Source organism: Carassius carassius, chromosome 28, assembly GCF_963082965.1.
Source record: "Carassius carassius chromosome 28, fCarCar2.1, whole genome shotgun sequence".
Lineage (NCBI taxonomy): Eukaryota > Metazoa > Chordata > Actinopteri > Cypriniformes > Cyprinidae > Carassius > Carassius carassius.
Genome location: NC_081782.1, coordinates 15,557,785 through 15,583,146, shown reverse-complemented (window position 1 = coordinate 15,583,146; position 25,362 = coordinate 15,557,785). Strand labels below are relative to the sequence as shown.

Below are 25,362 nucleotides of genomic sequence, written 5' to 3'. Positions count from 1 at the left end.
AATCATTTGAAACGGTTTGCGTCTCCAATAAGCATTAATCGACAAATGACTTAAGCTGTTAACTTTTTTAATGTGGCTGACACTCCCTCTGAGTTCAAACAAACCAATATCCCGGAGTAATTCATTTACTCAAACAGTACACTGACTGAACTGCTGTGAAGAGAGAACTGAAGATGAACACCAAGCCAAGCCAGATAATGAACGAAAGATTGACTCGTTCTCGAGTCAGGAACCGGTTGTATCGGTTTTCAGATCACCAGTAGTGATGGGAAGTTCGGTTCTTTTCTGCAAACAGGTTCTTCCGGACAGTTCGATTCAATAAACCGGTTGAAGAAAACGGTTCACCGGTTCTTGTGCGCTCAAAGTAATGACGTCATTGGTGATGATTGCCCTTGATTCAAGCCTTCGGTTTACCCGCGCTCATGCTGTGTATCATTCTGCTTCACGCTGAATCACACATGCGCAGTATCATCAGCTCCTCGGTTCTCGAATCAGACACGTCCAACAGAAACGGTTCTTGACTCGAGAATGAGTCAAACGTTTGTTCGTTATCTGGAAAAAAAATCTCGATATTGTCAAGATTTTTACGATATTCGATATATATCTCGATATGTTTGCATTTGCATTTAAATAATAAAAAATAAAACATGATTTTCTTTTGCCCATTAAAAAAAAAAAACAATTTAGATTAAACGGCTAATTTAAGCAGTTAAAAAATCTAGACCAAGAGATCACTTATTGCTTTTTATTAAATGAATACATGTAGGCCTATATGTAACTGAAGCAGTGCAAATTAAGTAACAGTTACAGAAAGTGCATTCTTCTTTTTAGTGCATGCAATTCACAATTTAAACTATGCAACTGGGATAAGTATTTTATTTAAAAAAAATTAACAAGTTTTTAAGCTAAGAACACAAGTCTGTCAACTGTCTGTGGTTTTAAGAGAAGCTCTGTGGCATGAAACTATGGTCCTACTGACACTAAAAACCCTCTTAGATGGGGAGCTAGTTGCTGAAGCACATAGCTATTTCTTATATATAAATATATATAAATGAATACCAAAGACTTTTGCATTCTCTCTGTCTATATTATGGAAACTGGTAAACATATCAGTGAAATTCCCCAATAGTAATTCCAAATGGCCATAGCCTATGTTTCTCTATTCAAACATCAGCGGTCGAGTAAGTGCGTGCATTAATTTTGCGATCACAAATGCAAACAATACAGTTGAGATCTCACGACAGAACACAGACCGGCTGAACGACGCTTTCATTAGATCGCTCAATTCCAGCTTGTTAGTGTTTTCAGATTATCGTCGGCGGCTCTTCCGCAATGAGGAGTGAGCACTTGCGCATGGTTGCCAGATTGCTTAAAATAACCAAACACCGGGCAGAAAATGTATCCTTGTAACAGTGGAGCTCTGATTCGGAGATTTAAACTCTTGTTATCTGGCAACCGCTATCATTACAGCTCTCGTAGTAGAGGGGCGTAGAGCAGTCAGCAGTTACAGGTTCCTTTTTTGGACATTCGGCGCGTTCTTTTGGGAAAGTATGCTTGAATTTGAAATATTCGATATTCCCGATATATTCAATTTGTACATTGTCGTCAAAATTATTCCGATGTTATCGCTAATATTCGATATATCGCCCAGCCCTAATTTGAACCTTTAATTTTATACTTTTAATTTTAATTTTACTTTAAGTATTCATAATTTTCTTATGTACATTGTGATTTTTTTGTTAGTTTGTTTAATACATTTTTATATTTAGTTCATATTTATATTTAAAAATCTCTACTTTTTAAGATTCGTTTTATTTCATTTTTGCTTTGTTGGAATGCACAAAAACAGTTTTTAATAGTTTTAGTAAACAATAATACTGCTGTAATGTTAGATATAGAAACCTGAAGAAAAACATTGGGTTTAATTCAAACTGATTTGTAAAGTGCTTTTCACAATTAACCTTTGACCTTAGCAATTTTCTGCAGACCCCCGAGCACCAATTTGCAACCCTCTAATTTGAAAACTCCTTTTTTTTTGTCATTGTGGATGCAGAATGCTGTCTTAGAAAGCATGCTCCTGGATTTTGAGACTGCCAATGTATAAGGAATAAGTTATTGCTATTTCATGTTGATTGATTTCCATATATAAATTTAGCAGCTGAAGTAATTGGCTTGTACAGCATATGTAAGGGATGATGATGATTTTGATGTGCACGGTCTGCTCGGTGGAAGGAAGCCAAGCAGAATTAAGAGAATGACTGTAATGTTTTTGTGCCCGTCACGTGACCCACTCAGGCTTTCAGCTGTAGCTAATGAGTCTCTCTGCTCATGTCACTCACCTCACAGATGATTAAAAATCACATTGCTTTCCCTTTTTTGTGCTTCATAATAAAGTGTAGAGGATGAGAGGGGGAACGAATGGCTTCCTGAACACACCGCCAAGAGGGATTAACCCTGTCAGAGCCATGTGTGTATCATTCTTTCCCATAACTAGGCATGTGGTTTCGCCGAGGGCACTTAAGAGCTTTGTGTGCGGGCTGGCCAGCTCTAGGTAAATGGTGACACTATTTTACCCTCTCTTTTCTAAACCAGCGCTCATGAATAACACATGGCTTCACCTCCTGAAAAATGCAACATGCTGTGGGCTGTTTGGGAACAGCCTGTCCTTGTCCTTGCTTGTGCATATGCCCCCTGCGAGTTAAATCCTGTTCAGGAGGTGACGGGCCACCACAGTGGACTGCAGGGGATGGAGAATGTATGCACACTGCCAATTTGCAAGCTCATGCATGCATATATGTATTATACCAATTTTGTTATGTTTCTGTTTGGGGGCCATCAGTCACTCTCGGCGTCAGCTTTCATTATCAGAGTGGCCATCAGATCTGCATCGGTTGGAGGGTGTCCACCGGGTGAGATGGCTTTTGTGGAATGGGGCAGATGTACAGTATGTGATGGGTGTGCCGTTGGTCGGTTGGGCACTTTTTTTCAACATCTGCACTCTTTCTCTTGTAAAAACATGCTTTTATATGCTAGGGATAGAGAGGCCTAAGGGAATGAGTGGATGCTCATTTAAAAATGACAGACAATGGTGGATGGAGTCAGCAGATCTTACAGGCCAACGGGGGAAAAGGACAAGTGAATAATTTCATAGTCAGTTAGTTAAAAAAAAAATGTTGCCTTTGGGGGATGAATTTATTTGTTGGGTTGATAGCATTTTCAACTAAATGTCAAATCTGTTGTGTAATTGGCTTTCGGTTGCAGACACTTATTGTTTTATTACTATATTATATTACTATATATGTATGAAAAAAAGTCAATTTATGAATTTTAATGAAATAATCATTGATCAAACATGCCTCTACCTCCATTTTTACAAGTTTACTGCAGTTACCAGCTGAAATCAACACTAGTGGCAGTAAAACACCAACAACTTTTACACTATTTATAATTACAGGGGGCGGAAAACACTAGGTTAGAACCTTAACATTTTTACCATGGTGAGGGATTTGTAAAACTTATTTGTTTTGACATTCACATCACATAACCAGGTCCATAAATAGCCTATGGCTTTTCTGACATTGTAAACTTGCTCAGTTGCTCACCTGGTACAGAACTGCACAAGTCATGTGAAACACGACGAGTCATGATAAAATGGCTCAAAGCCTTGTAGAAGCAAGCTAAATTTTCATGTTTGCTTCAGCAAAAGCATTTTTGCTTTTGTTAACATATAGGGTTAGGTTCAGAGTAGAGTTTAATGTATGGGGTACATTTTTTTAAACACTAAAACATTAACTTTCTACCACTCACCAGACAATTAATTTCTCAATTGCAATTAGTTGGTATAATTTGTATATCAAGTCACCTACAGTAGCTTTGTGTTGTTAAGCAGACCTAAAGAGACTGTTAACTTAGCAACATGCTAAGAGATCAGTGTCTCTTATTGAAAAGGTCAGCAATTAATAAATCAATATTTAGGCATTTTTTAACTATGAGCAATAATTGTGCAAAGTTAATTTCAGCACACAATTAGCACTAAGTTTTGTGAGTAAGGCTAACCATTAAGCTTAATTTGCATAGAAAGGATGCATGTTTGTGCTAAAAAGAATGACACTGAGCTAATTACATTCTCCCCTGGTTAAACTGGATTGCGAGTACATAATGAACAGGATGCAAAAAATACCATGGCACAACAACGATTGCCTCTACTGATTTGCCACTAAAAATCTAAATTGTGACGAAGGTTTGCGTGAACAGGAATGTGGCAGGTTGTGTTCGATGGTGGAGTGTTGAAGTTAGTTATGGTCAAGTTGGGTGCCAAGACTGACAGATGACCACTTCAAATTCTGAAGTGAGTCACTTACTGTCCATAGACAGACCCGCACCATTTGTCCCAGCCTGAAATATATGAATATTCATAGACAGGAGATGAGCATGAGTTTAACTAACAAAGAAAATGGAGCACTCGGCACTCTGAATCTCACCAATAACATGACATTTCAATGAATATTTATAAGTAATTATCACAAGCCATTGCATTTATAAAGGTCTGCCAAGGGACGGTGTAGCTAGGGCTCGGTAATGCAGCAGAAATGCTGCAGAGGTCATATCATAAATATGAATCGATGGCTAAATGTATTTATTTGGAATTGTTTTCATGCTTCACATTCTATGATATCATTTGCAGCCCACGACAGGTGAGATTACACTTTATAATTGAGGTGTTAATCGAAAAAATTCATCCCCAAAGTGTTTAAGAGATAAGACGGAAAGATATTGAGGCTGTCAGATTGGTGATTAATTTGTGGACAATGGTGAGCGTTATTACCAAAATGCATTTATATTTCACAGAGAGGAGAATATGAGTGGCATTTATGCATGTATGTGTGTGCGAGGCTCTGTAGCAGCCACTGGTGAGAGTCTACAGCCCGTAGGAGCTCACCCTTTGATGTAGGAAACTCAAAGGGCCCCCTGAGGCAGCTGCCATAGGGCAGGGGTCGCATTTTTAATCTGTCAATCACCACTGGGGATTTATGGGTAACTTTTCCTGCCAAGCCAGACAGCGGGGAATGTAGCATTCTGCCGTTTGCTCTCAGTGTGAAGCGTATAGGCATAGAAAAGAGAAGGGGGCAGAGTTCACTCTGTTTACCGTTAACACTGGCGCTTAGTAAGGTCAGCACAACCAGCCATTGTTGAATTTGGCTGTCTGCAGAGTTTAAGCATTGGCTTCCCTGTTGGATTTTGTTTTGCGAGACTTTAAAGTTGTGTTCCAAATCCTAGTGAGCTGTCTATTAACGTTTTGTTCAGGGCCAGAGAGGGTTCATATTTATGAGTTGTGAAGTTATATTTATGCTGGCAGGTGCCTTCAAACCACTTTGATTGGATGTCGATCTACCTTTTGCACAAAAAATAACACATTTAAACTCTCCTTCTGCAAAATGATCATTAAAGAATGATCATCAGGTGTGTTTTTGCTTTGTTTTTATTCAGTTTATGTTGGTGCTATAAATTGTATTATTATCATTTATTGTAATTGTACAGTTGTATTTTATATATGTGCTACTTAGCTAGTTTTATAGGGAAAATAATAATTAATTTCAACAAATTTATTTCATTTATTCCTGTGGTAACAGGATTAGACATTATTAGATGTTTAGATTAGATTATAATCAGACGTTACTCCAGTGTATATTTTCACAGGATCCTTGTAAATATATTTACTGTCATTGCATCCATGCTGAATAAAAGTATCTTCTGACTACAAACTTTTGAACAGTAGTGTAATAGAAGGCTGCTCACCCCTAGTCATGTCATGCCTCTTTTCTGTGGTCAATTATTCAGCTGTATTTAAATGTGAATGTGTTGTCATGAAAACACTTTATAATTGATAAGATGAGAAAGCCAAGGCATTACATACAGGAATGAGCACAGGAGATTTGAGGACAGGAGCTGTGAGAAAGCAAAGATAAGATGCCTCATTCATCTCTGCCTCACAATTCCCAAGTTCCTCAATGAAGATCCATGGATAAACAGCTCGCACAGGGGAGCAGATGAAAAAATACCAAACAAACACAACACAGCATACAGCTAACACTTGTCTCAATCTCCCATAGTTCTCAGGGATGATTTCCGCCAGCCTCCCAATGATGTGGTGGTGGCAGCAGGAGAGCCTGCTGTGTTGGAGTGTGTCCCTCCCAGGGGTCACCCAGAGCCCACCGTTTCCTGGAAGAGGAACAATGTTCGTGTCAATGACAAGGACGGCAGGATCTCTGTGAGTCAATAGCAGAAAGTGCAATGTTGGCACAGGAGTGATGATTAGGTTGTAGTACAGCGGTGACATCACCCTACCCCTCTGCAGCCAGCATCGATTGAAGCATAAATCAGCGCTCTTGCTCACGTCCTGTTCTCTACCAGCAATGACATCACTCCCAAGTGCACCTAGCATTATTCCATGTTTTTGCTGTGCTGGTTACCAGGGTTGTTATGGCTAAAACTGAAACTCTTTTTGTTAAAAAAATGAAAAATACAAATATAAATACTAGATGAAAATTTTGCTTAGGTCCTAAAATGACAAACACTGAAAATATAAAAATAAAAGCTATAAATACTCTCTATACTATACTATATACTACTATAATAAAATAACTAATATTATACTGTTTTCTGAAAAAAGAAATGTTTGGTCAATATGGAGACAGCCACACGTTTCCCAAAAGCATTGTAAGCTTAAGTACATTGTAGACCAATTGAAACTGAATGGAGCTACAGGTACGATCACACTTAGGCAATCAACATATTTTTCCAAAGTACATATTTAAAAGAAATATTATTATTTTATTTATGTGTTAGCCCAGCAAACAAGGAACGTACTGGCAAGGTTCTCTCAAAGTTATAAACAAACATTCTTCCAGTAATGTTAATAGAACGATCTTGCTGGGTTATTGGGTCTTTAATATTCTCAAAACATTTCCACGAAAACATTCATGGAATGTTTAATTCCTAATATTTTCAGCTTACTTTTTTAAATGTTACTACTTGTTTCAGAATGCTCAGAGAACATAAAAAATATAACATTCACATAATGTTTGCATGTTCCTTCAACATTTGAATAACCAATATTTATATATATATATATATATATATATATATATATATATATATATATAAACATTTTGAATTCATTCAACATTCAGAAATAACATTTTCATGAATTAATAAAAGTTTGCTAACCATTTTTGTTAGCTGGGATTTGTTTTTGAAGAGGAATACATTACTGGGTTCACCTTAACTAAAGAAAATAGTGAAAACATTTTTAAGAATCAAATCAGGTTGTACGATGATATAGTGATTGTTTTTTTTCTTCAGATGCGTGGTGGTAAGCTGATGATTTCTCACACCCGGAAAAGTGACGCAGGCATGTATGTGTGCGTAGGCACCAATATGGTAGGCGAGAGAGACAGCGATCCAGCCGAACTCGTTGTGTTTGGTAAGTCCAATTTTCTGGCTCATTTTTTTGGTTTCACAAAGGAGTGAAAATAATCACTATGTGTTATGTGTGTTACTGTGGGAGCAGAAAGGCCAGTGTTCATCCGCAGACCTGTGAATCAGATCGTTTTGGCTGAGGAGACTGTTGACTTCTTGTGCGAGGTTCATGGAGACCCGGCTCCGACTGTCCGCTGGAACAGAGACGAAGGGGAACTACCGCGGGGGAGGCAAGACTCTGCTTACAAACATTTGTGATGCTGTTACGGCAGCTTTATGGAGCTCAAATGCCAGTTTAATGACATTTATGTAGTGACAGATTAGAAAATCAGTTTCCTAATTCCGTTATAGTTGAGTTAGAGAAGCAGAAAGCTCATTTAACCAATAAACCTCAAACTGAGGAATAATGTTTATTGCATAATACAGCATTATACAACAAAACGTTAAAGGGATAGTTTACCCCCCCAAAAAACTCTGTCATTCACTCTTTCTCGTGTTGTTGCAAACCCATAAGACTTTAGTTTTTTTTTTTCGGCGGAACACAATAAGATATTTTGAATGAAACCTGACTGATTTCTGTCCCTCCCCTGAAAGTCTACACTAAATCTTTGACAATTCAAGAAGTTCACGAAGATATTCAGCCAGTCTAATTGTGCTTCTGTTTAACGAATTTGATAAGCTCTACCGTGTGTATGTTTGCTGATCAATGTTTATAAGACTAACAGATTTAATTTAGGCGTTTATTCATTTGAAGTAGGGCTGCACAATATTGATTAAAAATCTTATATGCGATAATGCTTTAAATGTGTCATTTAGATTATATTTAAACATTTAAAAACTAAAAATGATATAACAAACATTTTTTTCACACGTTTCACTTTTTTTGGCACTAAAGTCTTGGCAGCAGCTGCGAGTTACATTTTGATAGTTTTAATCTTGTGCAGCCCTGATATAATGCAATCTTGATTGCTTGTGGAAAATGATTAGAGAATATTAAATATATCTTAATTTCTGTTCCAAAATTAAATGTTTAGCTAGGAAATGTATTACAATCATTTGCATTCAGTCTGAGGTGTATGGTGTAGTGCATGCCAAGTGTAAGTGCTTATATGGGAGATTCAGGCTCGAATCTGGTTTAAATTATGTCAGAGACAGTATGAAGAGAAGGAGAGTGACCACTTTTAGAAAAATGTCTGAAACTGCAATGCTCAATATAGCAATGGAAATGAAAATCACATTGTATTGTGTTTTGAGCTAACGAAGCAAAACTTATTAGGTTTTATTGGCAGTATATGGCATATGTTGTTTAAATGAAAGATTTCTTAACCAACAATTTTAGAGATTTAAATCTTTTCCCATTCAAATAAATTACTGTAGCTGTTGGACTAGAAAGATGACCAAGTGAACTGACTTGAATCTTGATCCTATTTCCATTCTCTTCCTAAATAGTTTTCTGTCTCCTTTCTACTGTCAAATAAAAAAATGGCAAAAGCCCCAAGAATAAAATATAATTACAGATTCCTAGAGTTTGGGGCACAGTACAGTGGCATATTTGATGGAGTCTCACAGAAATGTCTTCTCAGAGAGTGGAAGGATGTAGACAGGCTGTAGGAGGAATGTGCGATGACTGTTCAATCTCCTCTCCTCACGGACAACCACTGTCTCTTTTCACCTTCTCGGCCGAGTAGATTTGAGATCCGTGGTGACAACAGCCTGCGTCTGGTAAGGGTCAGAGCAGAGGACGAGGGCACTTACACGTGTGTCACAGAAAACAGCGTGGGCAAAACCGAAGCCTCCGCCGTGCTGCAGGTCCACGGTAAGACACATCAAGCGCACATCAAATATGAATCACAAAGAAGCTTCATGCATATGTTGCCACTCATCTCCATTAAACAGACCTCATCGCAAACATTTGAACATGTCAGGTGCAATCAGTCTTATCTGTGTGAAGTCACATGGAAAGATTTATCAACTCCTCTGTTGCTGCTTAAATGTTAACTCTGTTCTAGTGCATTGCCTCATTGACTAGAGAGCCAACTGACTTCTAAAGGCCAAATATAGGACTCAGTTCTGATGCAAGCACTTTGGATATGCATTCAGCCAAACACATACCTTTCAAAATATTTGCCATTGTGCGTGAACACAGGTGCTTGACACATGCACTAGAAAGATTCATCCTTGTCCATTGTCTGCACTATTCATTTCCAGAAGTTACTAGAAATAAAAATGTCATTGAACTAATTTAAACAAGCTGTTTCATTTAATTTGGGTGTATCTTTTAACTAACTCATGCCAGCACTCATCCCTGCATGTATATGTTGTTGTTGTTGCAGTCTCTGGTAGTTGCTTCTTGTTCTGTCTCCATTTATTTTTCATCTGTTAAACAACGGCCCAGGCCAGTGTTGTCACCTTGTGGACAAACTAGGTAGTGCAAAAACTGCATTTTTAAAAAAGCTTATGCTAGGTGCACACACAGGTCATACAAGTTTAGAAAACAGGACTGTGCGTGTAAAGTGTGTGCATACTGTATATGCTTTAGTGATGACTAAAAGCTTTGTGATGCATTGAACCTTTTCTCACAATTTTATCGCAAAAGGAAATGGAAGCACAATATAAATAGCGAGAGACTCGACTCACAATTGCTTTCATTGAAGTTTATGTTCGCATGTTGCTATGCTAACAACACAATACTGAAATAAGCACAAAATATACAAACAATGGGTACTTTTTTTATTAGACTAAACTTTTTTCTTGATACTTTTCATTGTTGAATGAAATATATACTTTAAGAAAAAGTTTACATACCTCATTCATCATGTTGGATTAACTTCTTCTCTGAAAATAAATTTTTCTCATCCTCATGTTGTTCCAAATCAGTTTGATTTTCTTTTTTTATGTGGAACATAAAAATAAATGGAAATCGTCAGTGAGGACCAAATGTTGTTTTGGACAGTGTTGGTTTCATTGTATGGATTAAACAGTTAAAAACCTTCTTTAAAATACTGTATCTCCTTTTGTGTTCCACTGAAAACAGGAACTCATACAGGTTTGGAGCATCATGAGTAAATTATTGTAGGTTTTTCTACTTTGGCAGCTTCGGAACAGAGCAAAGATGTGGAGCTTACGTTAAAGCGTGTGGACTACTGTATTTGACAGCTGTTATAGAAAGACGATGTGCTTTAGCAAACTGCCGGAGTGCAGAGGCAGTGTTAATAGAACATGGCAAAGTGTGTGTTTGCGTGTGTGTAGAAACGAGCAAGAGAAAGAGCGAGAAAACTGGATAGGAATCTAGTTGGCACAAGCCGGGGGAAGCGGCCCTGACTCAATTCATCCTCCAGTTATTTTGCCAGTCTGAATTAAGATGAGAACAAGCAGCTCTGCCTCCATCTCCTTCCCACAGCCTCCTTTTTCTGCCTCACTCTTTCTCTATCTCTCTCTTTCTCTCTCCATTTTCTGACTCAGGGCCATTTTCCTGATGTTTCATTTGTGAATTTTCTGTCTCATTTGCCTTGATGTTTTGTTGCCCTTCATCATTTCATCCTTACCAACCTTTCCTTCTTCTTCACTGCATGCTGCTGCATTTCACAAGGTGGCACAGGCAGAATGTTTTCTGCTGCTTTGCATTGTGGATATGATTGAAAAGTGTGGGAATGCTTCAAAAAGAGATTTCAAGTCATTACTCTGATACTGCCATTAAATTAATGGGGATTTCAGAGCTTGTGAATTACGAAGTTTTAAGCAGCTGATTAATATAAATAACACTGAAGCATGAACATTCACACTGGACAGTGACTACTACATTTTAAGGAATCACAAGTGTTGCAGGCCCCGCCTCCGGAGACCTAGCAGACAAATTACTGAAAATACAGGAAAGAAAGAAGAGAGTCGGGAATCGCGTCTGTTCTCTGCCAGCTCCTCTGTATCGTGTGTTTATTGACAACAAATCAATCTTCAACATCCACCAGTTTCTTAAACCACAAAAATAAACTCATATAATCTCTTTTCATTGTTTGTCTTTTTTCTCATTTAACCTGTTTGAACATATAACAATACTCTTTCCATACTTTCTCATGGGTCAACAGTCAAATCTAGCAAGTTATTACTTTGATTATTCACCTAAGTGCATATTTTAAGTCTATTTCAACTCTTAAAACATTTGTGACATTTGTTTCACCGTTAGTTTGTCAAAAATCAACATTTCAAAGCATTAACAGCTATTTAGGCTGCCGTTACACACTTCTGCATGAGCTGGTCACGTGACCATCAAGCGCGCCAAGCGCGAGTTCAGAGTGAGCTTTGCACATAACATATAACATAAACAATTAACTTTTACACATAACTCAATGGAACATTTAGATCTGAGACACTGAATAAACATGTTAGACTCAAATATTGCATTACACAGGAGTATTTACAGTAGTTTTACCTCAGTATGAACACTTTTAGAAATCACAGATGTAAGTTATCAAACTCTCACAACCAGCCCTCACTGTACATTGTAATTAAATGGATGTTACCCTATTTAGTCAAGTTTTCCCCGAACATTTGTACTATATACCTGAAAATACAGGAAAGAAAGAAGAGAGTCGGGAATCGCGTCTGTTCTCTGCCAGCTCCTCTGTATCGTGTGAGCGGAAGCTGCAGAGATAGCCCGAAAGCGCGATCCCGTGTCAAAATAAAAGTCTCTGTTTCAAGTGTCCGTGCAAAGTAAAAAAAATAAAGTACTTCATGAATGTCCATATGAAAGGCATAGAAGGAAGATATTATTATTCACACAACCATATTGTGTACTCATTTTTCATGGGTACCACACTCTCCCTGACAAAAGGAAATGCAAAATCCCATAACCAACCACTCTTAATAAACAGCAGTAGCAACCCCATAAGGTGTGTGTACTGGAGGTAAGTATAAGTGAGGGTAAGTGATAGGTGTGGTGTAAGTAGGTGAACCCCAAACAGGCATGTGTGGAATGGGGTAGGCAGTAACTGAGTTCAGTGTGGGATAGGGGTGGATTGCAGGTTGACCCAACATGTCATATGTATAAATCTGCTTTGGCCTCCGCTCCCTGGCTGACTTTCTCACACTGGTTTCCCCTTCCATCCTCAGATCCACAGCCCCATCTATGTCCTCAGACTCACTTTCGGGGTTCGCACAGTTTCCTTCATCAGCATTGTCTGGACATGTAGCGTCATCAAGGTAGGTATCTGTAGCTACTAACTGAATGTTTTCCCTTACAGGTGCTCGTTCTGGGAGTTGGTTGTTCCCCACTATTGGCCAGCTGACTGGAGCTCTCAACCAGTATCCTCCTACTCCACTCTCGGCATCTGAGTCAGTCAGATCACCATCTCCGACGTTCTCTTGGTTGACTGTTCGTCTAACTGTCTTTCTCTGTCTTTCAGGCCGCATGGATCTAGGTGTCATTGCTGGAGCTTCCACCAGTAAGTCATTCACCAGTAACAACAGGTTTCGATGCAGCGTCCTGGTTTTTCTGCTATCACCATTCTCAGGGTATATCACGTATATGGGGTTGTCAGTCAATTGTTCCTTTACCACATATACTGCTTTCTCCCAGTAGGACCGCAACTTTCCTGGGCCTCCACGCTCCCTGAGGTTCCTGACCAGTACTCGATCCCCTGCCTTCAGCACAACTCCTCTCACTTTCCGGTCATACTGCTCTTTCCCTCTGGTGCTTGCCTGACGGCTGTGACTTTCTGCGATTTTGTATGCTTCAGTCATTCTGTGTGCCCACTGCTCCGCATACCCGTTTGGTGTTGTTTCTTCCTCTTGCTCCACCAGGCCAAAGATCAGATCCACTGGAAGGTGAGGATGCCGTCCATACAACAGATAAAAGGGAGAATACCCTGTAGACTCGTGTCGTGTGCAGTTGTAAGCGTGCACCACTTGAGGTAAGTGGTCCTTCCATCTCTCCTTTTCCCTGTCTGTTAGTGTCCTCAGCATCTGCAAAAGGGTCCGGTTGAGCCTTTCCACTGGGTTCCCTTGGGGGTGGTACGGAGTAGTGCGGGAGTGACCGATGCCAGCAAGTTGTCTGAGGTTCCGGAACAGTTCATTTTCGAACTCACGGCCTTGATCATGATGTAATTTGGCCGGGTATCCAAACCGTGGGATGTAGTCCTGGAACAAGCGTTCTGCTGCAGTCCGCCCTGACTTGTTTTTTGTTGGATAGGCTTGGGCGAACCTGGTGAAATGGTCCATGACCACTAAGATATACTCATATCCTCCTCGGCTCGGCTCCAAGTGGAGGTAGTCTATACACACCAGCTCCAGAGGTGAGTGCGTGGTGATACTGCCCATAGGTGCTCGGACGTGTGCGGTGGGTTTCTTCTGCTTTATGCATGGGCACCTCCTAGTCACGTACCCCTCTATCTCCTTCTTCATGTACGGCCAGTAGAATCGATCCCTTGCCAAATTGAGTACTCTCTCCGTACCCACATGTCCCATCCGGTCGTGGAGGTGCTCGAGAGCCAACTTCTTATACATGTTTGGTAGGACTAGTTGTGTTCTTTCCCTTGCCCTTCGGTAGAGGAGTCCCCTTCCCAGATACAGATTTTTCCATTCGTACATGAGCTTTCTGCTGGTCCCTGTCATGCTTCGTCTCATTTCCTCCGTTGGTATGACCCCATCGACTTTCCACTGTCTTACTTGTGAAATCACTGGGTCCTCTTTTTGGGCGGTAACCAGCTCTTCCAGTCCAATTGTCGGCAACCAAGTGGTAAATGGCTGTAGTTCGCCTCCCCCCGTAGACAGGTACAATGCTGCGATCCAGGCCACATCTTTATCTTCTGATACGCGACTACCCTCCCAGGCTGCTTGTATTACACTGGTAGGCAACTGTTTTGTGCACTCTGACTCAAATGCTTCAATATCCAGGGGGAGACGGGACAGAGTGTCTGCATCGATGTTAACCCTGCCTGGCCGGTATTTGATGTCAAATCGGAAGTCGGATAGCTCCCCGACCCAGCGATAGCCCACTGCATTTAGCTTCGCTGTGCCCATCACGTATGTCAGTGGGTTGTTGTCGGTATACACTGTGAAGTGTGAGGCGTAGAATAGGTAGTCCCGGAATTTCTCACATACCGCCCACTTCAACGCCAGGAACTCGAGTTTTCCGCTGTGTAATCGATAGTTTTTCTCAGCTATCGTCAGTGTCCTGGACCCATACCCGATGACCCTCAACTTTCCCTCCTGTCGCTGGTACAGGATAGCCCCCAAACCCTCTTCCGATGCGTCGGTGTGGAGTGTAAAGGGTTGATTGAAGTCTGGATATGCCAGAACTGGTGGTTTCTCAAGCATATTAATTAGTCTCTCTAGAGTCTGCTGGTGGTCTCGGTTCCATTCCACTGGAGTCTTTGAAGGAACTTGTGGCCCTTTAGTTTTTCTTCGGCTGTGTACATCCTGCTCAGTCCCTGGCTTCCTCTGCAGCAATTCATACAGGGGTCTTGCGACTCTGGAGAAGTCCTGGATGAATGTTCGATAGTAGCTGAGAAACCCCAATAACCTTCGTATATCCCCCACCGTCTGAGGAATCCTGCGTGTGAGAGACCGGACAGCTTCCAGGTCCTTTGGATCTACCCGCACCCCTTCAGCCGACACCAGACGCCCCACGTACCTGACCTCTTGACGGAACAGCTCACATTTTCCAGGTTTTAACTTGACTCCATGGTGCTGAAGGGCTTTTAATACTCTCCTTAGGCTCTCTACATGTTCATCAAAGGACTCTGCGTAACATAGGACATCATCTAGGTATGGTATGCAGCACTCATCCCTTAATGAGTCAAGCATCTCCTCCATGCTACGTTGGAAGGCAGCAGGTGCGTTTGACAGGCCGAAAGGGATACGGACCCACTCATACAGCCCCCATGGTGTAGTGAATGCTGTCATATGTCTGCAACCCTCAGCGATAAAGCCCTGGTGGTATGCCTTACCCTGGTCTAAGATGCTGAACCAGGAATATCCCCCCAGTGTGTCAATTAGCTCCTGTATCCTGGGCAACGGGTGTCGATCAGGTATAGTCTTCTTATTTAGGAGACGATAGTCCACACAAAGCCGGAGGTTGCCGTCCTTTTTCCTAACACAAACCACTGGAGCGGCGTATGGCGACTTGGACTTGACAATCCATCCTTTTGCCAGGAGATCTTGTATATAGCTCTTTACTTCACTGAACAGGGGTTTTGGAACTGCCGAATACGCCCTCTGAACAGGAATGTCATCCTGAAGGATTATTGACATCTGCAGACTGGGGATACTTCCGATGTCGTCGTCGCCCTTACTGAAGGCGCCAGACTCCTCATATAACATCTTCTGTACGACTTCACGTTGGCTCTCACTCAGATGTTCTAAGTCAACAGGAGGATACCACCCGGCTGTGTTCATTCCTCCCTCTTGTGTCGCTGCAGTCTGGACCCTTGCCATCTGCCTTGCTCCACTTGTTCGTCCAGAATCAACTATTTCCTCTACCCGCTGCAGTGTTCCGAGGAGCGTACCCTGCTCTAGAGCTACGTCACATCCTGTGTTATTCCCAATGGGTATGGAGATGCATGGATTACATTGTTTTGGTATCTCCAAGAGTCCCTCCCCAATATCCAAATGTCTTAAGCGGGCATTATCCTCTTGTGGTTCAAACAAGACTACAGCGTCCATCTGTGCTAACTTTGGTGAAACTCGACATTGAACCCAGGCGACCTGTCCTGCTGGAATGATGACTCCTCTTTGGCCGACCTTTAAACTGCCACCTTCCTCATCTTCATCTGCTGTCCGTATCACCTCGACTAGGGTCTGTGCCTTCTCGTTAGGAACATTAATGGCTCCAGCTAGTAGCATGGTAAGTGTTGGCATGAGTCGTTCAGGCTGTCCCTGAATCAGTTCCTCTACTACAGTGAAGCCCAGAAGTGGTCTCTCAATCGGCATCTTGCTCACTAAGAATGGGACATTAATGGACAGGTTGGGATCTTCATTTCCTAGCAAGTTAACTGTAATGATTGTCCATCCGTCAAATGGAATTGGATTCCCATTCACAGCATAGACCTCCAGGTCATTTTCACATCCCAGTAAGTCTCGCAGTGGCCTCACCTCAATATTGGGTAGGTATTTATCCTTCCACATTCGATCCACTATGCTGACCTGTGCACCTGTATCAAGTAGTGCTCTCACAGTGAGTCCATTTAGGTTGCACTGGGTTAAAGCTTTGCTTCCAATTAGCTTAATTATTGTGTCATTCTTTTTCTGCCAGGGATCCAGATCATTGGCTCCTGGGCTCCTATGCACCACTTTTGTGTCTGTTGATTTGTTTTTTTGTCTCTGATTGTTGTGTCCGGGCCTGCCCAGCTCTGAGCAGGTTGCATAAGTGTGGGACATTCGCTCTGCGGTCACTGGTTGCCCCTCTACAGTGGCCGGTTCTCGTTTCCCTGCCGCTGAGGTCGTCTCAAACACCCAGCTGCCCGGTGCCCTTCCTCACCACAAATGAAGCAATGGGGACAGTCCTGTCGCCCTTCTCTTGTACACTGTGAACAGCAACGTGACCGGCTTACTCTGTGGGAGACTGGATGACTGGTGCAGCAGTGACAGCCCCGCTCGACCTGTGTTGCCATCGAGTGTTGTAGTGTATCGACCATGTTGGTTAGAGCGTCGATCCTTGCAGTCAGTTGTTTGATTGGGTCGTCCTGGCTTTTCTTTACAGCAGCCTCTGTCCTTCCTCCCACATCACTGCCCGGTTCACTATGGACTTGGGCACTACTCGCTGTGGACTGTTTTGTTCTGGTTGGTGGCCCTAACCGTCGCAGCCTCTCATTTTCGTCGCTTGTGACTTTCATTACATGTCGGAGGATGGCATCATCAGTCACATTACTGTCCGCAAGCAGCGGCTTCAGTTCGCTGCGAATGTCTTTACATCGGTGACTCAAGCCCTGGTACACTGTATGTAAAAACACGTCCTGCACGGTGACTGCATTATACTTTCTCTCTGAATCAGCTTGTCTTGCTGCGAAAAGTATCTTCTGTTTCAGCCCCATTACTCTGTACAGGAATTGCTGAGGGGTTTCATGCTCACTCTGTTTGGTGCACATTAGTTCTTGGAACAGCTCAGTGCTATTTCGGTCCCCCAAGTGCGATTGTAAGAAACCTTTTAACTCAGCTACAGTCATATCATCCTTGTTCATTAGCATATCTTTAAAAATGCCCGGCTTGATAATTCGCAGCACCCCTCTGACAATGTCGGCATTGCTGAAGTACTCTTTCAGACCACTGTCTATTTGCCTGCATACGTTGTTATACGTGATGTCTGACGAGTGGTCCCCAATCTGACCTCCGTGTATCTTAAACTCACGGGGCTGAATATACTGTAACCCCGTAGGAAAAGCAAAATCATGAGCTACATGTTTAGGTCGCTCAGTGTGATTTACGTGTGCTGTAGTGGTGTTTCCCTGCGCTACAGTGTGAGTCGAGTCCGTGTGCTGGGTAAGTGTCATGTACTGGTGGATTTTTCTACTTATCCCTTCATATTCTGCAAGCATTTTATGTATGTTTGTGTTTGTTTCAGATTCAGTCCCCTTAACACCCCCTGAGTCAGATGCCACATGAGGTGGAGTCATGTAAGTGTCACCAGTGGTGGATGGATGTAACACATGTGCAAAGTGTTTGTTTATATCAACATCAGGTGTAGATACAGCAGCGCCAATCTGTTTTGCTGATTTTACAGTATCTTGTAATGTCAACAGTTCGCTCATCCCTTGGTCCTCAGCCTCAAGCAAATGTTCACTGGACATGTAATCGTCAATGTACTTGAAACAAACCTCACTATCCTCCAGATCCAGTTCACTTGTGTGGTGTCCAGGTACTGGCCCGATGCCCTTGGCAATGCGGAACAGTTCGTCAGCAGGTAAATTGATTAAATCTCTCTTTACGTCCCACACCAGCTGTTTCCTTGCACGACCCGCCATTATGTCGCTTTTTCAGTACTCCGGTTGTAGCCTCAACCTCAGGATGAAAAGACAGTCACCCAGCAGATCACCTGGTACACGCCTTGTTGCCTCGTTGTCCGTGGATGTAGCAGCCGCCGGCCTCTAGCCCCAACGCTGCCTGGTCCCACGTCCTGGAAATCTTTGGATCCGCCTCCTAGCGTCACATGGAGTGGATCCCGGACGAGCCCCCAAGAATCTGTTGCAGGCCCCGCCTCCGGAGACCTAGCAGACAAATTACTGAAAATACAGGAAAGAAAGAAGAGAGTCGGGAATCGCGTCTGTTCTCTGCCAGCTCCTCTGTATCGTGTGTTTATTGACAACAAATCAATCTTCAACATCCACCAGTTTCTTAAACCACAAAAATAAACTCATATAATCTCTTTTCATTGTTTGTCTTTTTTCTCATTTAACCTGTTTGAACATATAACAATACTCTTTCCATACTTTCTCATGGGTCAACAGTCAAATCTAGCAAGTTATTACTTTGATTATTCACCTAAGTGCATATTTTAAGTCTGTTTCAACTCTTAAAACATTTGTGACATTTGTTTCACCATTAGTTTGTCAAAAATCAACATTTCAAAGCATTAACAGCTATTTAGGCTGCCGTTACACACTTCTGCATGAGCTGGTCACGTGACCATCAAGCGCGCCAAGCGCGAGTTCAGAGTGAGCTTTGCACATAACATATAACATAAACAATTAACTTTTACACATAACTCAATGGAACATTTAGATCTGAGACACTGAATAAACATGTTAGACTCAAATATTGCATTACACAGGAGTATTTACAGTAGTTTTACCTCAGTATGAACACTTTTAGAAATCACAGATGTAAGTTATCAAACTCTCACAACCAGCCCTCACTGTACATTGTAATTAAATGGATGTTACCCTATTTAGTCAAGTTTTCCCCGAACATTTGTACTATATACCTGAAAATACAGGAAAGAAAGAAGAGAGTCGGGAATCGCGTCTGTTCTCTGCCAGCTCCTCTGTATCGTGTGAGCGGAAGCTGCAGAGATAGCCCGAAAGCGCGATCCCGTGTCAAAATAAAAGTCTCTGTTTCAAGTGTCCGTGCAAAGTAAAAAAAATAAAGTACTTCATGAATGTCCATATGAAAGGCATAGAAGGAAGATATTATTATTCACACAACCATATTGTGTACTCATTTTTCATGGGTACCACACAAGCAAATTTGACATTTAAATTTGTGCATTTGGCTGACACTTTTATACAAAACAACTGCTTACAAAACATTTGATCAGTGCTAGCATTACCTAAAGATCGAACCTATGACCTCACGTCACCCTCTACCAGCTACAAGGATTTTGAGACTGAATGCAGTTGCTGTCAACAAACTCAAGCTTTCTTAGATTTTGAAAAAATGGTGTAAAATAGAAAATTAGAGTTAAAAAATAGAAGCCTTTTGAATTTGACTTATTAATTAGTGCACACGCTTTTCCACATTAATTTGTGGCACCCATGTTAGTGACGTTAGTAGAATCTGACGTGTGACATGGACTAATCCTGTTCCCGCACATCTCCACATTTCCTGTCCTCTCCCTTACTGTCTATATCAATATAATTTATCATTAAAAAACAGAAACAAAATAAAGGTTTTTCCTTACCGGCAAATAAAGTGTCAATTACATTTAGATTTTTTTTTTTTATATTGGTGAGAAACAGTTTTGTTTCTTTTGCATAATACTGCTGTAATACATATGTAAGAATTTTTATTCACATACTGTATGTGGAATATTTCTCACATGAATCCACCAAAACTAAAATATTATGAACAAAATCCCAATGTGTTGTTGTTGTTTTTGTCACTCACAGCATCACATTTGACATGAGCCAGTATCCGTCTCTCAGTGGAACTGAACCTGTCACAAAAATCAGCATTTCACTATTCACATTTTCGTTTTGGTGGATTAACGTGAAAAAAAATCCAAATCCAAATATGTGATTCTTACAGATTTACTTCTGTATTATGCAGCATTATTATGCAAAGGTTTCCAGCCACTGGTGAGTATCTAGTTTAATTTACTCTCCACAGCAATATTTACTTACATTGAGACTTGGTGAGTTTTGCCCTGCATGTACTGCAGCTCTTCAGTCCCATATGTAAATACACAGTAGCAGAAGCTAGAGTAAAATAGTTATGCATGCAGTCTGTTAACTTTTACTTTCTGTGTGATGTTATGAGAACACCTGTGCTAATGTGAGATTGACAGGGCCTGTGTCTATCAGGGGAACGCTGTCTTCTCTGATCCTTTCAGCAGATGTTTGCTGCCTTCTAGCCTAACATTTCCCCAAAATACCAGGGAGCAAAGCCACAGCATCAGTGACTTAACACGCTGAAGATTACGACTGACCACACACATCTGCTGTTTTTACACTCATCAGACAAGCACACACGATGAGCGGCCATGTGCACAATAGCTTTTACCAAGCCCAACAAAATGCCCACAGGATGAGTCGTGAGTCAAATGCATCCTCGTTCACTGGATCATCTCAAACGTGCCCTGTATTAAAAATGGGAAATTGTGTGGTTTAATTCTGTGGCTTTTAAAAGGACATTTCATGCAAAAAAAATTAAAATCTTTTATTCACCCTCATATGGAAGCTTGTTTCTGCCATGGGATAAAACATTTAAAAGGTATTGTGAGTTTTTGTCTATAGAAGCCCATTTCCGCCACTGAATAAAAATAAAAAAGGTAATTATGACTTCCTAGCAATTAGGAATTTTTTTCTCAGAATAGCAAGATATCACCTCACAATTGCATGTCATAAAGGCTGAATTGTGATTTTTTTTATTTCTCAAAATTGTGTAAATATATTGCCATTCAGACTTCATGGTAACACAGAATTTTGAGTTATAATGTCAAAATTGTGAGATATAAACAGTTGTCTTTCTTCCCCTGAAAATTGGACTTTATAACTGGCAATTCTGACTTTATATCTTTAACTTTATCTGACCTTATATCATTTATACCACACACATTTTATTTATTTATTTTATTCTGTGGCAGAAACAGGGTTCCATATTTATCTCACAATTCATAACTGGAAGATATAAATGCAGAATTGTTAGATATAAACAGATTGCAGATATAAACTCTGAGAAGAAGAAAGTTAGTATGAGGTAAAAAAAAGAAGAACAAGAAAAAGTTAGAATTGCAAGATGTAAAAAAGTCTGAATTGTCGCAATTACCTTTTTTGGGGTTCCATAAAGAACCATTCAGTAAACAGTTCTTAAAAGAATCTTACTGTGAAGAAAGAACATTTTAATAATCTAAACTTCCTTTGGTAACACTTTACTTATAGCTTTTATGTATAATGCATTATAAAGGGTTAATAAAGGGTATAATACATTAGAATTATTCATAATGTGCATTATATTATATTATATCTTGTAAACAATTAAAACCGAATTTTAAAATGCAAGTGTTATTTTATAATAACTGTGGTTACAATTACTCATGAGATTGTACAATGCATTATAAGGTGCATTGCAAGGCATAATTAATGCATTAAAATGACTTTTATTATGCCTTATACATAAAGGCTTTAAGTAAAGTTTTACCCAACCAATCAATAAAGTATGTTTTGTAGAATTGAAATGTTCTGTGGATGTTAAAGTTGCTTCATCAAGCCATAAATGCTAAAGAAGATATTTAAGGCATTGATTTTTAAGGCCAAAAATAAAAACCCAGATATTTTTAAAAAATATATTCTGTCCCTTTGAGGCTTCAGAATTTCATTATATTCGGAGATGTTTCTTTAACTCATTATTTCAATCCCTAAAGCTGACATGCATACATACAAGTCAATCTGTCGCTTGGGAGTTGTCACCTGCAGAAGTGAGCAGTAGCTCCGTCAGCCCTGAGCCACTTCTCCCCACACTATTATTCTCCTCCGGTTTATATGATCTTTGTCAGCTTCTCGTCATGAGTTGTTATTTGTGTGGGAGCTTGTAGCCCCGTAAGAAAAAAATGTGAAAATGGAGAAACAACACGGATGAGTCAGATCTCGCGCTTTCTCCCTGTCTGCCTTTCTCGCTCTCATACGCCTTCTCTCACTTGGGTCTGCAGTACAAACCTACTGTGAAGTTTCTGAACAGCAGGGTAGCGGTCTGGTTATCTAAACAAAGACACACAGCCTTGAGCCCAGCGCCGTACTAAAAAGTGGGTGGGAAATGGCTGCTGGATAACATTGGTGGTTCCGTTTGGCTTTTAGAGCGATAAACAGAGCAGTAACCACCTCAAACATCGCCCCTGAAAACAGATGTTTTTCAATATCATGCATCCGCCACTATCCCAGCGTGAGCCACGGATCTGCTTTGCATTCACAACTAATTACTTGCTTTAATCTAGGCTGACTGGAGACTCTATATGTTTTAAATCTGACAGCTCTCACGCTAATGTGCAAATCACAGAGCTGATGAGCCTCAGAGGACAGCACTTAACTGATAAGTGATTTAAAATACATGTTTTTATAGAGTGGGCGAGCATAGATGGTGTTTGGTGAGGGTTTGTGGGGATGTCGTGGCCTGGTGGTTAGAGAATCGGACTCCCAATCGAAAGGTTGTGAGTTCGAGTCCCGGGCCGGCAGGAATTGTGGGTGGGGGGAGTGCATGTACAGTTCTCTCTCCACCCTCAATACCACGACTTAGGTGCCCTTGAGCAAGGCACCGAACCCCCAACTGCTCCCCGGGCGCCGCAGCATAAATGGCTGCCCACTGCTCCGGGTGTGTGTCCACAGTGTGTGTGTGTGTTCACTGCTCTGTGTGTGTGCACTTTGGATGGGTTAAATGCAGAGCACAAATTCTGAGTATGGGTCACCATACTTGTCCGAATGTCACTTCACTTCACTTCACATTTTTAAATTCAATCAAACCAAGTTCAAGTATGAGTAGTTGTTGTCAGAGCCTCCCATAGCAGAAACGAATCGCAAATTATGTCTCTTCAACATCTCAGTTGTTTCTCCTAGAAAGCTAGGGGATTTAGAGGAGAACAAATTGAAAGGTTTGCTTACAAAACTGCCACAAACAGACATCTCAGTAAAGTATGCCAAATTTCGATAGTCTGCTGTATCTTTTTGGATTGGAAACTGATTTTTGGGTGTTGGGCTTTCCAGTTGATTAGCATTAGTTTGAAACAACAGACACAGTGAATGCAAATAAATGACTCCCCCTGAGACGTTTGCTCGAGTCTCCTACTTCTCAGATGTTACTCTAGAGTTTTCAGAATGTATCTCTGCAGTGCCACAAACTCTGCTCTAATTTACAGAGCTGCCAACGTCTTCAATCATTTGATTCCAGAACATTTCTAAAGAAATTAAAGTATATGTTTATTATTAAATAACTTGGATTTGATCGATCTGGTCTACTGGACAATTCAACTTTTCCTCTGTAAATTGCTTATTGGGTCATTGTGTCATTTTGCCAACACTATTTACCATTATTTATTTTCCTTCCTCCATCCATTTGTATGACCTAGGTAGCTAAAAAAGACAAAAATGCAAGAAATCATGAAGCATTTCAAATTCTCTAACCAGCCACATTCTACTCTCTCTGGCCGCAGTGCCCCCACAGATTGACGTACGTCCCCAGGATCAAGTCGCTGCCCAGGGACGGACTGTCACTTTTCAATGTGGCACCCAGGGAAACCCTCTTCCAGCAGTTTTCTGGCAGAAAGAAGGGAGTCAGGTGAGTGCAGCTACAGTATCTAATCAAGCATTGCATGTTTTTTTAGTTTAAAGAGCAGTGTATAAATACACTATATTACCTTTTAAAATTCATACAGTATATAGTCAAGTACATACTGTATAGCATAAGTAAACAGTGCATTGTACGTGACTCGAGATGCTGCTTATGAGATGGCTCAGCATTGTCCCCCAGTAATCCAATACTTCACTGAATGTCATGCGTGGGTTTAAAGAGCCTGATTGGAGATCAAAGGCAGATCTCTTCGTAGAAAGATGATTTATTTGCATCTCAGAGCATGTTTATCAGTGACTCATTAACTTAGCCAGAGCTTGAAAACAAGCCTAGAGCCTCTATGATTATATTTACCCTTGTTGATGCTGATTAGCCGTGTATTGCTGATTGCATTGAAGAGATGATTCAGAGCATTGAATTGCTGGAGCTGGGCCCTTTGACAAAGCAGCGTGTTTTCAAAGCCATTATGGGAAACCACCGATGAGTTGGACCTCCTAGAGAGACTTGTGAAGGAGTGGGAGGAGAAAATTTAACAGAGAGGAACATCAGGTTTCAGAGCAGCTCCCATAGGCCAGCAAAAGCACAGAGTCCAGTGTAATGGCAGTCAGGAGTGTATTTCGAATCTAAAAATAGACCACTGTCAGTGCGGTAGAGAGCTAAAGACCACTCAGCCTTGATGGCTCACATCATTTTGGTGTCATTTGGGGTGTGGTCTGTGCAATGGATTTTATAACACGTCCCTCGTGTTCATGCTTGTATGCCATTTGCAGCTGTGTTCCAGATTAGGCTGTGGCCTTTTCACCTTCGTCCATTACTTGCCCATTTTAAGCCTCTTAAGAGAAGTGCATAGATTCCCCCTCACTTTACAGTATGTACCCCCAGTTAACCCCACTGCAGTCCCACAAAGTAGCAAACAGCTTCGCTCAGCGAATTAAACTGCCAGAAAAACACAACCAAGCACTCAAATCAGTTTTGATGGAGATGATCGGCTTACAGATTTTCAGCGATATTTTGGAGGCACCATATTCAAGCATTTAATTTTTTAGATACTTAAATACTTGTCTTCAACAAGGACGCATTAAACTGATCAAAGTGACAGTGAAGACATGAATCATGTTAAAAAAGATTCCTGTTTCTAATAAATGCTGTTCTTTGAACTTTCTATTTATCAAAAACTGAATC

At 40.9% G+C, this 25,362-nt stretch overlaps 1 protein-coding gene across 4 annotated transcripts in view; it reads left to right on the top strand.

Moving 5' to 3' along the window:
* LOC132108075 (roundabout homolog 2-like) overlaps window positions 1-25,362 on the top strand; it is a 68,108-nt gene that overhangs the window by 20,610 nt on the left and 22,136 nt on the right. For all 4 annotated transcript variants that reach the window (XM_059514571.1, XM_059514570.1, XM_059514569.1 and 1 more), the window contains exons 3-7: window positions 6,111-6,268; window positions 7,363-7,483; window positions 7,571-7,709; window positions 9,168-9,295; window positions 24,044-24,168. In XM_059514571.1, coding sequence (XP_059370554.1) covers window positions 6,111-6,268; window positions 7,363-7,483; window positions 7,571-7,709; window positions 9,168-9,295; window positions 24,044-24,168 — 671 coding nt within the window. The remainder of the gene's footprint in view (window positions 1-6,110; window positions 6,269-7,362; window positions 7,484-7,570; window positions 7,710-9,167; window positions 9,296-24,043; window positions 24,169-25,362) is intronic.